Here is an 11,815-nt window from a genome sequence, read left to right on the forward strand (position 1 = left end):
ATTTCAGATACTATTAGGTGACTTCAAGTGCTGGGGGTGTCCATGAAGGTAGAAGCCTCTAGAGACAAGGTTCTGTTGCTGCTGAGGTAGGACACAAACCATCCACATAAACATTGAAGTTTCTCAGAAAAATGGGAGAACATGGGAAGGGGAAGGAAAAAAAAAAGATGCTGTGATTGAAGGGAGTGACCAGAAGTGGGGAATGGCAGCAGAGTAGTGAGGACAGGACAGCTAGACTTGAGGCTTGGAGACACAAGAGCTTTGTGACACAGAGTAATAAGCCATGAGTAAAGAGGACACAAACTCCCATCTCTCAACTCTGAGAACGGGAAACTTCCTCTCAAAATGGCTCCAGATGAAATCAAGTCCTCAGAGGTCAAAGTAGGAGGTAAAGAAAACTTCGATGAAGGCTTGAGAAATAGGGCAATTGGTAAATCATGAAAGGTGGCTTAGAGGTTGCAGCAGGAAGTGTAGAAGAGGGGAGGTTGAGTCAGACAAGAAGAACTCAAGAAACAGTCTTGAGTAGAGATTATAGAAAAGATTCGGTATGGGGTGTCTAAATCCTGGGCAGTGACTGTGGTTAGCAGGGACCCTTACTGGGCTACAAGAATGAATGTTAAAAATGTCTGTCCCCAGCAGGTCCCTGGAGCAGTAACACCTGGGCTGGAACGGGTCAGTTTGTCATCTCGGGAGCACAGAGAGATTTGCCTCTAGAAGGGTTAAGTTTCAGCCTCCTTTGGTTGGTTCTCAGGGAAAGTTCTGGATCCTAAACTGATGGGTCTGTGGGTGCTCAAGTAAATAAACAGTGGCCTGCAAGGGTAAAGGCCTGTCACTAGGAGGTGGGTCTGCGTGCCTCCTTGTGGTACGTGTGAGGGTGGGGTGGCTGAGGGCAGAGAGGTGAGCTGCTTGGGGGTCACACTGCATCGAAGCCCTTCCCTTAAGCTCTTTGATAATGTAGTTGAGTGTTTCTCATCCATTCATCCATCCACCTAGCCATCTACCTATTAATCTATTTATCTCTATTAAAAATCAGCAATCTTTTTTATGAGTCGGAATTCTTTAAATATTGCAGAAATCTGATTGTTCATTAATTCAGACTGGCCCTCCATCATGCCATCCGGACAAACTAAGTCTAAAAAACAGAATCCCAGAACATCTCTTTGATTCAATATCAAAGAATGACCAAAAATGGGGCACCTGGCTGGCTCAGTCAGTAGAGCACACGACTCTTGATCTAGGAGTTGTGAGCTCCAGCCCCACATTGGGCATACAGCCTACTAAACAAACAAACAAACAAAAAGAGGCAATTTAAATATCCCAGTTTTTGCCTTTCACAACTTTTGACAGTCTTCATGTTCACTTTTACAGGTACAGGCAAAAGATGGAGTGACCATATTTTTCTTTTCCTGACATACTCTGCCAAGTAAAGACTATGTTTCCCACTGCAGTATTTTACTACAGTAAATTTTAACCTTTTTGTGTGGCCATAAATTCTTTTGAGACTCTGATGAGGGCTATAGAAATATCCTCGGCAGAAAATTCCATGCACACAAACACAAATGTTTGTCTGTTTTTTAAGTAGGCTCCATGCCCAACTGGGGTCGAACTCATGACCCAAAGATCTAAACTTGTATGATCTACCAACTGAGCCAACCAGGTGCCACCCCCCTGCCCTCGTCACACACACAATTTTGTGCCCTATTTCAAGTGGTTCCTGGAACCTCAGAAGCCTGACTGTAGGCCTCAGACACCACAGGGACTGTCTTAGAGTTAGGAAAATAAATGGAGATCTCACATGATATCAGTGAGCTCTATGTCCATTAGGTTCTGTCAACAAGAAACGAAAACTCAAATCTAACAAAATGGAAACATCTGGTATCCATATTTACCTTGTAACTCTTCACCCGCACCCCCCCCCCCCCCCACCCCCTCAGCTCTGCCGCATCATCTTGAGAACATATTTTCTTTCTTTGGGTCCAACTGGTGCCTTTTAGCTCCTAAACAGTGGCTCATTTATAAGTGCTCATCCTTTTCTTGCTGGGACACAAAGGCTTTATTGATCTCACAATAAATTCTTTGCTTGATTTTCATGCAAATCTTCAGTGTCAGGATTTTTTTTTTTTTTTTTTTGATACAGAGAAGGCTTGCACGGCATTTCCATCTCATTAATTATAATCAACTAAGAATCTCCTTTCTAATAAAGTCACATTGTTAAGTTAATAAAAGCAATTACGTGTTGGTTGTACTTCCTTCCATTTGGTCTTATTTCCATCTTTATTTCTACATCCATATTTTCTTAGGATTCTCAGATTTTGGACTTATTTCTGTAAGCCTATAATGATACAAATATGTTTTATGGAATTGCAGGGACCGCACCAGTCCAAGTTTGAAAAGTATTTCCAGTAAGCATAACTTGCCCCTGTGCCTGGTTACCAGCAGTCTCCCTTAATCTCTACCTGATGCCTCTCAATGTTGTTCCAGGTCAACAGTAGCATGGAAACCCTCTCGAGTGTCCCTAGTATACATCATAAAGACATTCCAAACAGTGTCCAACACTGTGACTTTTTGCTTGACTAAGATATTTTTGATATGTAGTATTTTAATACTTTTCTTCCATTTATCATTAATACAGTAGCAAAACCTGTAGCTATAATATAGAAAGTAAGGATATAATTTTATTCTGGGTCTTTAAAGCATTTTATCAAGTTGCAATTAGTAGCATTTTGTAGTTATAGTCACAGAAATGTAACAAAGCTCTAAGAGAACTAAGGCAAATAGCCCAGACTACAGACCTTGTGAAGCTCTGTTTGACTGAAATGCTTGAAGATGTTACCTTGCCTACAGACAATTCAGATATGTGATAATAAGCCAGTTGTGTGTGGTCATACTACTACTATGACCATAGAATGTCACAGATATCAGGGACAAGTATAAAAGTAGTGAAGGTCACAGGCTCAGGAATCAGACTGCCTGGGTTCAGATCCTAGTTGCATCTTGATAGTTGTGTAATGCTGAACACAGTTTAATAGCCCTGTGAAACTGGAGTGGACAGCAGTCCCTACCTCACGGGACTGCTGTGAAGTTTAAATGAGGTAATACACAAAGAGGCCTTCACACAAGGTCTGGTGTTCCATAAAAGCAAAAGATTACAATAAGTGGCCAATATTACTTATGGATCCTTTTTTTTTGGGGGGGAGGACAGAGAGAGACAGAGCATGAACGGGGGAGGGGCAGAGAGAGAGGGAGACACAGAATCGGAAACAGGCTCCAGGCTCCGAGCCATCAGCCCAGAGCCTGACGCGGGGCTCGAACTCACGGACCGCGAGATCGTGACCTGGCTGAAGTCGGAAGCTTAACCGACTGCGCCACCCAGGCGCCCCTGGATCCTTTTTAAAAAACAGTATGAGCTGGGGCGCCTGGGTGGCGCAGTCGGTTAAGCGTCTGACTTCAGCCAGGTCACGATCTCGCGGTCCGTGAGTTCGAGCCCCGCGTCAGGCTCTGGGCTGATGGCTCGGAGCCTGGAGCCTGTTTCCGATTCTGTGTCTCCCTCTCTCTCTGCCCCTCCCCCGTTCATGCTCTGTCTCTCTCTGTCCCAAAAATAAATAAACGTTGAAAAAAAAAAATTAAAAAAAAAAAAAAAAACCAGTATGAGACAGGATTCACATTAGTTGATGAAGAATTTCTTTGCTAGACCAATTCAGTATCACAATATTCATTAACATTTTCTCTATTTTGAAACTTCCAAAATGACAGAAAAATTGATGGACTAGTACAATGACTATATGTACACCCTTCATCAAAATTCACCATTTGGTAACGTTACTACATATACTTTCTCTGTGTTTATATACAAGCACATACACACTCCCAGAAACCTAAATAAATATAGCTTTTCCCAAACTCCTGAAAGGTACTTAACCTGTCTTTATTCACTGTTCTCATTTTCTCCTTATCCTTTTCTAACAATATGGCCTGTTTTCATTTTTAAACCCTTTGGGTTTTTAAAAATTTTTTTAATGTTTATTTATTTTTGAGAGAGAGAGAGAGAGAGAGATTGTGAGTGGGGGAGGGGCAGAGACAGAGGGAGACACAGAATCTGAAGAGGCTCCAGGCTCTGAGCTGTCAGCGTAGAGCCCAACATGGGGCTCAAACTCATGGGTTGTGAGATCACGACCTGAGCCAAAGTCAGACACTTAACTGACTGAGCCACCCAAGCACCCCTTCATTTTTAAATCCTTTGGATGAGAGTTGCAGATATCTTGTTTTTCAGAACCTATATATCCAACTACTATACGCAGTTCCTAAGAATAAGGACACTGTCTTTCAAAAACACAATGTTATCACACATAAGAAAGTTCATAATGGGGGCACCTGGGTGGTTCAGTCGGTGTCCGACTGTTGATTTTGGCTCAGGTCATGATCCTAGGGTCCAGGGTCACGGGATCAAGCCCTGCATCAGGCTCCACACTGAGCATGGAGCCTACTTAAGATTATCTCTCTCTCTCTCTCTCTCTCTCTGTCTCTCTCTCTCTCTCCCCCTCTGCCCCTTCCCCTGTCCGCACATGCTCTCTCTCTAAAAAAAAAAAAAAAAGGAAGAAAAAAAAAAACAGTTCATAGTAATTCCATAAAGTTATCTCAGATCTAGTCTATGTTCAAATTTATGCAATTGTCTCAAAAATATTTTATAGGTGATTTGTGATTGCTGTTCTATTCAAAATCCAATCAAAGTTCTTGCATTGCACTGATCACTTTCAATCTACACCCCAGCACGGGTCAGGTAACTTGTAGAATGTCTCACATTTTGGATTTGACTTTTCCCTTATGGACAGTTTCTTTTAGCTTGTTCCCAGTGCCCCTGTAGTCCTGACTCCCTGTGCCTAAAGTCGGCCACTCTTGTAAGGATCCCTAAATCACTGCTTTCCTTTGCAAGGGATCTTCCCTTCAATAAATATTTGTTTAGGTTATTTACTCCCACCCACTAAATGGTAATACTGACTCTAGGTTCGGATGTTATGGTAAGGCAAACTATAATAAACTAAGATTTGATTTAGCTGTGATAGAAAACGCAAGCAGCGGTAGTTTTGTTTTTTTTTTTTTAACGTTTATTTATTTTTGAGACAGAGAGAGACAGAGCATGAACGGGGGAGGGTCAGAGAGAGAGAGGGAGACACAGAATCTGAAACAGGCTCCAGGTTCTGAGCTGTCAGCACAGAGCCCGACACGGGGCTTGAACTCAAGAACTGCGAGATCATGACCTGAGCCATCGGACGCTTAACCGACTGAGCCACCCAGGTGCCCCTTGCAGGCGTAGTTTAAACAAGCTGATATTCATTCATTCTCTCTCTCCCCTTTCCTCTCTTGTTCCCTTCCTCCCTACCTCCACTCTCTCTTTTCATCAAAGTCTGGAGGAGGACAGCCTCAGGCTGATACAGTAATGCACTTATCAGGCTCCTCTGACTTGGTGCTCCAGCTCTGGGTCTGAGCTGATTGTTCCAACTCAAGCCACCATGTCTCCTTTCAGCCAGCTGGAGGGAGGAAAGGCAAGAAAAAGTGCACTCTCTCTACTGACACTTCGTGGAAGTTCACATACCATTTCCACTAACATCTCATTGGCCATAATTAAGTTATATGGCCACATCTAGCTTCAGGGAAGGTCAAGAAATGTAGCTAAAATAAGGGGTCCTGTTGCTACAGAGGGAAGAAGAGATTTAGGGGACACTCACTAGCCTTGGCCAACTCTATTAACAGAGGCAGGTGGTCAAGAGGCAGGTGGTCAAGAGGCACCACTGAGAGGGGTGCCTGGTGGCTCAGTCGGTTAAGCATCCAACTTCAGATCAGGTCGTGATCTCACAGTTCATGGGTTCAAGCCCCATATCGGGCTCTGTGCTGACAGCTCAGATCCCGGATCCTGCTTCAGATTCTGTGTCTCCCTCTCTCTCTGCTCCTCTCCTGTTCGTGCTCTGTCTCTCTCTCTCTCTCTCTCAAAAATAAATAAACATCAAAAAAATTAAAATAAAAAAGAGGGTCACTGAGAAATCATCACAGGGAAGAAAAAAGGGAGACTCTTCAGGCATTGGAAATGAAAACAGACCATATTCTTAGAAAAAGATAAGGGAAATTGAGACTAAAAAGAGAGGCAGATTAAATACAGAACCTCAAGAAAAACTGTATTTATTTATTTGGGTTTTTGTGAAGGTAGTAGCAGCCCCAAGGTAAAGTAAATGTGCATAGCTTATCATTTAAAAATAACCAGTAATAACCTGTTAGATTATCCAAATTATTTGACTTCATTGAAATTTCACTGAAATATATTACCAGCATTTCATTCACTCATTTTCCCATTCAACAAACAAATATCAAGGTCCAGGCACTGAGCTAGGTCAGGGCATATAACAGTGAAACAAGACAATGGTCCAGCCCACATAGTGTGTATATGAAACAGAATTTAATCAACTATTTACACAAATAAATCTAAGTCTATAATTATGTTAAGTGCTACAAAAAAAAGGGAAAATGGTATAATGTTAAAAGAGGTATCTGCCCTAGTCAGGAATGTTCCCAGAGGAGGTGATGCTTCCAAGAGGAGGTGATGCTTGGGCTGAGGCCTGAAGAAGTACAATGAACTAAGGTGGGGGAGGCAGGACGCTGGTTAGGGAGTTTGAATGTGCTTGAGCGGAGGGAGAACTGAGCGGAATGTAACCACACCGAGACTTGAGACAAAGAGTGAAACGCTACTCTGGCTGGCTACCTTTCTTATAAGCAAGACAGGAAGTAAGAAAATATGCATGTATCTGTTTATTTGTGTAAAACATGTATGTACACGCATATGTGACAAACCAAAAAATAATGCACTTGGGTACCTGCCGTAAGTGGGACTGAAGTGGAAAGAATGAGATGTATGAGGTATGGGAGTAGAAAGGACAGGGGGGAGTAACAGTTCTCGGAGTAGAACTGCTTGTATAGTTCTGACTTTTAGAGACATGTTAATGGCACATACCCTAAAAGTAAATAATTTAAGTCAGCCAGGATGTTGGGGAGGGAGAACCCAAAAAGTAATACAAATAGCAACACATGAACCTAACTGAATACATATGATTAGAAACTGATTACAATGAACAACATAACCAGACCGAGGTGGATGGGGAAGAAAAGAACTAACTCAATGTAACTTTAGAAAATAGTATTTTAACTATATATACTAAGGTTAAATTAAATTTGTTTCTTGGGGTGCCTGGGTGGCTCAGTTGGTTGAGCAGCCAACTCGATTTTGGCTCAGGTCATGATTCCAGGGTCATGGGATCAAGCCCTGTGTCAGACTCTGTGCTGAGATTCTCTCTCTCTTCCTCTACTTGAGATTCTTTCTGTCTTCCTCTACCTCTCTCCCCCACTTACGAGTACTCTCACTGTCTAAAATTAAAATAATAATAAATTGTTCTCATAGGAGTATGAGTTAGCAATTGTGAAATGATGAGTAATTCTAGGATTGAGAAAATAAGTAAAATAAAGAAAGAAGAAATTCTAGAATAAATCCTGTGATGTTGGACTGACATCAGAGGTATCAGAATGAATTCACAGTCATACACACACGGGGGGCTCCTGGGAGTGGGGAGAGAAACAAGTATAGATGTGTGCAGGAATATATATTCATATACCTAGCTCTGTCTGCCGAGGGGATCTAGAAGCAATGACACCCAGTAATATAAGGACACTTAGTGCTCAGATCTTGGTTTCTAAATACTATTCTCCAGGAAAAGGAATTGGGACTCCTTGAATGCCAGGGCTAGATCAGGACAAATACAAGTTGAGCCTGGAGTACCTGTGACACCAGACATGGAAAGTGCTTGAAAAATTGCAGGGACATGAAAGGATATGAGAAGGGTTTCCAATGGCCAAATCTGGGACAATTTAAGTAATGACAATGATAGCAATAGGTTATAACCCATATAAGACAATGTCCATGAGTCCATACTAATAAAAACAAATAATTAAATCAATGAGGAAATGGGGGAGAAGGGACAGTTCTTTCTTTCAGAATTCCATTAATAAGTGTAGATGATGAAAATTACCACTAAACAAACACCACAGTCATAAGTGTTTCAAGAATCATCAATGGATCATAAAACTAGTGGGCAGAAGCATGAAAAATAGAGTATGTACATATTCTCAAAGTATCTCACAATAAGGTGAGATACATCATACAGGGAAAAAATATAACTTATGGTGAAGAAATCTGCTAGACACCACCTTAGCTGAATGATCAAGCTTAACATCACCAGTAACAAGACATATTGACATCATGTGTCTCCTGACAGGATGCCCTGAGAAAGGCACATCATTTCGGTGATGTTCTTGCCAAAAACACATTACCTGAATTTAATTGTGAAGAAAAATCAGAAAAACAAACAAGTTGAGGTACATTTTAAACAAATGTCCAGTGCTATGTCAGTCTCAAAGTCATGAATGACAAAGACAGAAAGAGGAACTGTCCCAAATTAAAGAAGACTCAGACATGACAATTTAATGCAATGTGGGATCTTGTTTCCCCCTAAAAAAGACACTAATGGGACAATTAATAAAACTTCAATAAGATTTGTAGATTAGGTTGTAATCTACAAATTAGAAATGTGTCAAAGTTAATTTTCTGGGTTTATTGTATTTTGGTCAAAGATAACATTTGGGAAGCTGAATGAAGGGTATATCGGAACACTTTGAATTATTTTTGGAAATTTTTTTGTAAGTCTCAAATTATAATTATTTTTAAACTTTTTAAAAAAGTTTTATTTATTAAGAAAGAGAGAGAAAGAGAAAGCAGGGGAGGGACAGGGAGAGAGAGAGAGAATCCCAAGCAGGCTCTGCACTGTCAGCACAGAGCCTGATGCAGGGCTCAAACTCATGAACCGTGAGATCATGACCTGAGCTGAAGATGCCTAACCGGCTCAACCACCCAGGCGCCCCTTTAATTATTTTTAAATGCAAAGTTTAAGATAATTCGAAAGAACTATAACGGACTCTTCTGTTACTGAAATCCAGCATATACTTGTCAAAAAATAAACAATGAAGCTTGAGAGGCAGGCAGGGCCAGATCATGTCTGGACTTGGTAGCCATGTTGAGGGATTTAGGTCTTTTACCTTAGGAGCAATGAAAAACCACTGAAGGGTTTTAAGAAGAGGCTGGCATTGAGTTCGTTCATCAGTGAGGGCCCAAACAGGAAACAGATGGCACATCTGAAATAAGATAATTTGAGGAAGATTTATTTACAGAAGACTATAAAAGTGTGGGTATAGGGAGCCATCCAACTAAAGCCAACAGGTGGGTAGAGCAAAAAGAGGGAACTCAAGCTGATAAGGAGCAGTTAGTCAAAGAGGGTGAAGTCCTGAAAATAAAGGAGAAAGGTAAAAGAAGGGAGGTAATCAACAAAGTCAATGAGTAAAAGCTGAAACGTGGTCTCTAGGTATAGTCACCTGGTCAATTTGTGACTGTGGTGAGAACAGTTTCAATTAAACAATAATGGAGGAAGGCAGACCAGAGTAAACTGAGAAGTTACAGAATGAGGAAATGGAGACAACTCTTTTGATATGTGTGGCTGTGTTGGGGAGGGGAAGGAAACATAGGACAGACATCATTCCGTAAGCTTTCCAATTATCCATTGTGAAATCAACTGGAACAGTGGGAACACCTTGAACAAATTTTCTAAAGCAAGATACCTACAAAGAATGGCTCTCTGTGGAGTCTGAAGCTTATCTACAAAATGACTCTGTTAACAAATCATAATCAAACAAAATGTTCAACCTTAGTACCCAAATGGCATCCCTCCCGTTTTCCAAATCCAAACACGTTCATCAAAAAATAGAAAGTCTCTTAAGATCACAGGTTGCAACGATATTGATGTTTTCATTTGAGAGCACTCAGGCATGATTTAGGGGACAAAGTGATAGCATTTCTAGCGCCGCAAGCAAACGTCCAGACATAAATTAAAAGATTTAAAGAAGATTCTTTTGTTATGTTTTGTCCTCAGGAAAAATATAGACCACACAAATACAGCAATGTTTTATATCCCTGCATAGTACCTATTTTCCCCAGAACATAGTAACTTTGGGAAAAATCAAAGCTTTAGTAACAACTGCCATTGCTTTTTATTCTAGTCTCTTAACCACGTTAGTTTCTAGAATCCTGACTCTAGAAGGCTCTTTCAGGTTCCAAAGGGGTTTAGCATGTATGTGCTGGGTGCTGGATCCCACTGCTCCTTGTGCAAGTTTTGGGAAAAGCGACACTACTAGACCTCTCTTTTGTCACCACCTGTCTTGCCATGTTCCTGCCATCGTTCGTAGCTACTTCTAAGTGCTGAAAGTTTCGTTCTCCTAGTGCTTGTAGCATTTTGAGCCAACCTTAAATGGTCTAATAGTTTTGATCATTGTAGTCTCACTGAGCAATCTGACTCCCTCCAGGACCACAGGTGGTCCATGGTCCAGGTGACTTCCTAGCTTCCCACAGTTGTTCCCTTCACCCCAAACTAAGACTGCCTGCCAATTCACCTTCTTACTCTCTCAGCCTTGTTCTTTTTCATTCTAAGACAGGGTTACAGTCTCTTTTGCTGGACTCTGAGTCATAAAGTCTCCATCATTTTTTCTTGCAAGACATTCTCATGAACCCAGAGTTCCTCAGGGAAGGTTTGCAGATTAAACTCCCCAGCATAGCCTAATTGCTAGATTACTGCTTTTCAAAAGGTGGTAGTTCTCAAAATTAAAAATTTGCAGCTGGGCAATCCTCACTCTACAAATATACATTTTAAAAAACTGTAGTATCTTTTTGAGCCCATTTCTCCTGAAATTTGGTTGAAATTGGCCTGAAAGATCAAATTAGGTTATACACGGAGGGCATGAAATTTTCATCGCTTCATTCCACTGGAAGTCAAGTGAAACACCGAAGTAGCTGATACTGAATCATCCTGAATTTCTAGCACTTAACAGTGTATTTTTAATAACTGAAAGTTAGTGTTTTCTTTCCTCTAAAATAAATATATTTGTTTGGGGGACTGCTTTTTAATCAATTTCAGTGCATGGTTCTTAGATTAATCTTTTATACCAACACTTTTTTTTTTCTAAGAGAAAGAACAAGGAAGCTTTGTTTTTGTAATAAAACTACTAGAATTCAGACTAAGAATCTAACTTTACATGGAGGTCAATGGAAGCTCCTAATTTTTAGCACCCTAGTTACACAATAGCATTTGTGTGGGGCACCTGGGTGGCTTAGTCGGTTAAGCATCTGACTTCGGCTCAGGTCACGATCTCGAGGTTTGTGAGTTCGAGCCCCATGTCAGACTCTGTGCTGACAGCTCAGAGCCTGAAGCCTGCTTCAGACTCTGTGTGTGTGTCTCTCTCTGCTGCTCCCCTACTCACTCTATCTCTCCCCCTCTCTCTCAAAAATAAATAAATATTTTTTTAATTAAAAAAATCTTATGGTAAGTAAATACCTGATTTCATTAAAAAAATTTCACAGTAGCAAGTGAAATTAAATTTCCTCTTTTAATTCTTTAAATTTCAGTTTTCTCCCCTAAAATACTTTTGAGAATAAGCAAATGATATGCCAAGATGGCTGCGAAGTGTTTGCCTGGAGAGCTCAATCTAACAGTGACAAAGGAAGATAGAAAACATGAGCTTAAAGGTAAAAATGCTAGGAAGTTAAAAGCTTACCTTCTACCTGGGTCACATGAATTCAGTCCATGTTTGTCACACTGGGTCAACAGCCTCTATGAATGTCCTTATATAGCATCGGGACTTTCAGAAAAAGCCAGAGACTCTCAAATTTCAAGAGGCA

General features: G+C 40.9%; 1 protein-coding gene across 1 annotated transcript in view; it reads right to left on the minus strand.

Annotated features, from left to right (window-relative positions):
* FAXC (failed axon connections homolog, metaxin like GST domain containing) overlaps positions 1-11,787 on the minus strand; it is a 101,190-nt gene extending 89,403 nt beyond the window's left edge. Inside the window, exons 1-2 of the mRNA XM_047858358.1 lie at positions 11,692-11,787; positions 9,130-9,225 (exon numbers count right to left, since the gene is read on the minus strand). Of these exons, the coding sequence (XP_047714314.1) occupies positions 9,130-9,191 (62 nt within the window). The 5' untranslated portion in view covers positions 9,192-9,225; positions 11,692-11,787. The remainder of the gene's footprint in view (positions 1-9,129; positions 9,226-11,691) is intronic.
* Between the last annotated feature and the right edge of the window lie 28 nt (positions 11,788-11,815).

The sequence above is a fragment of the Prionailurus viverrinus genome, chromosome B2, assembly GCF_022837055.1.
Source record: "Prionailurus viverrinus isolate Anna chromosome B2, UM_Priviv_1.0, whole genome shotgun sequence".
Lineage (NCBI taxonomy): Eukaryota > Metazoa > Chordata > Mammalia > Carnivora > Felidae > Prionailurus > Prionailurus viverrinus.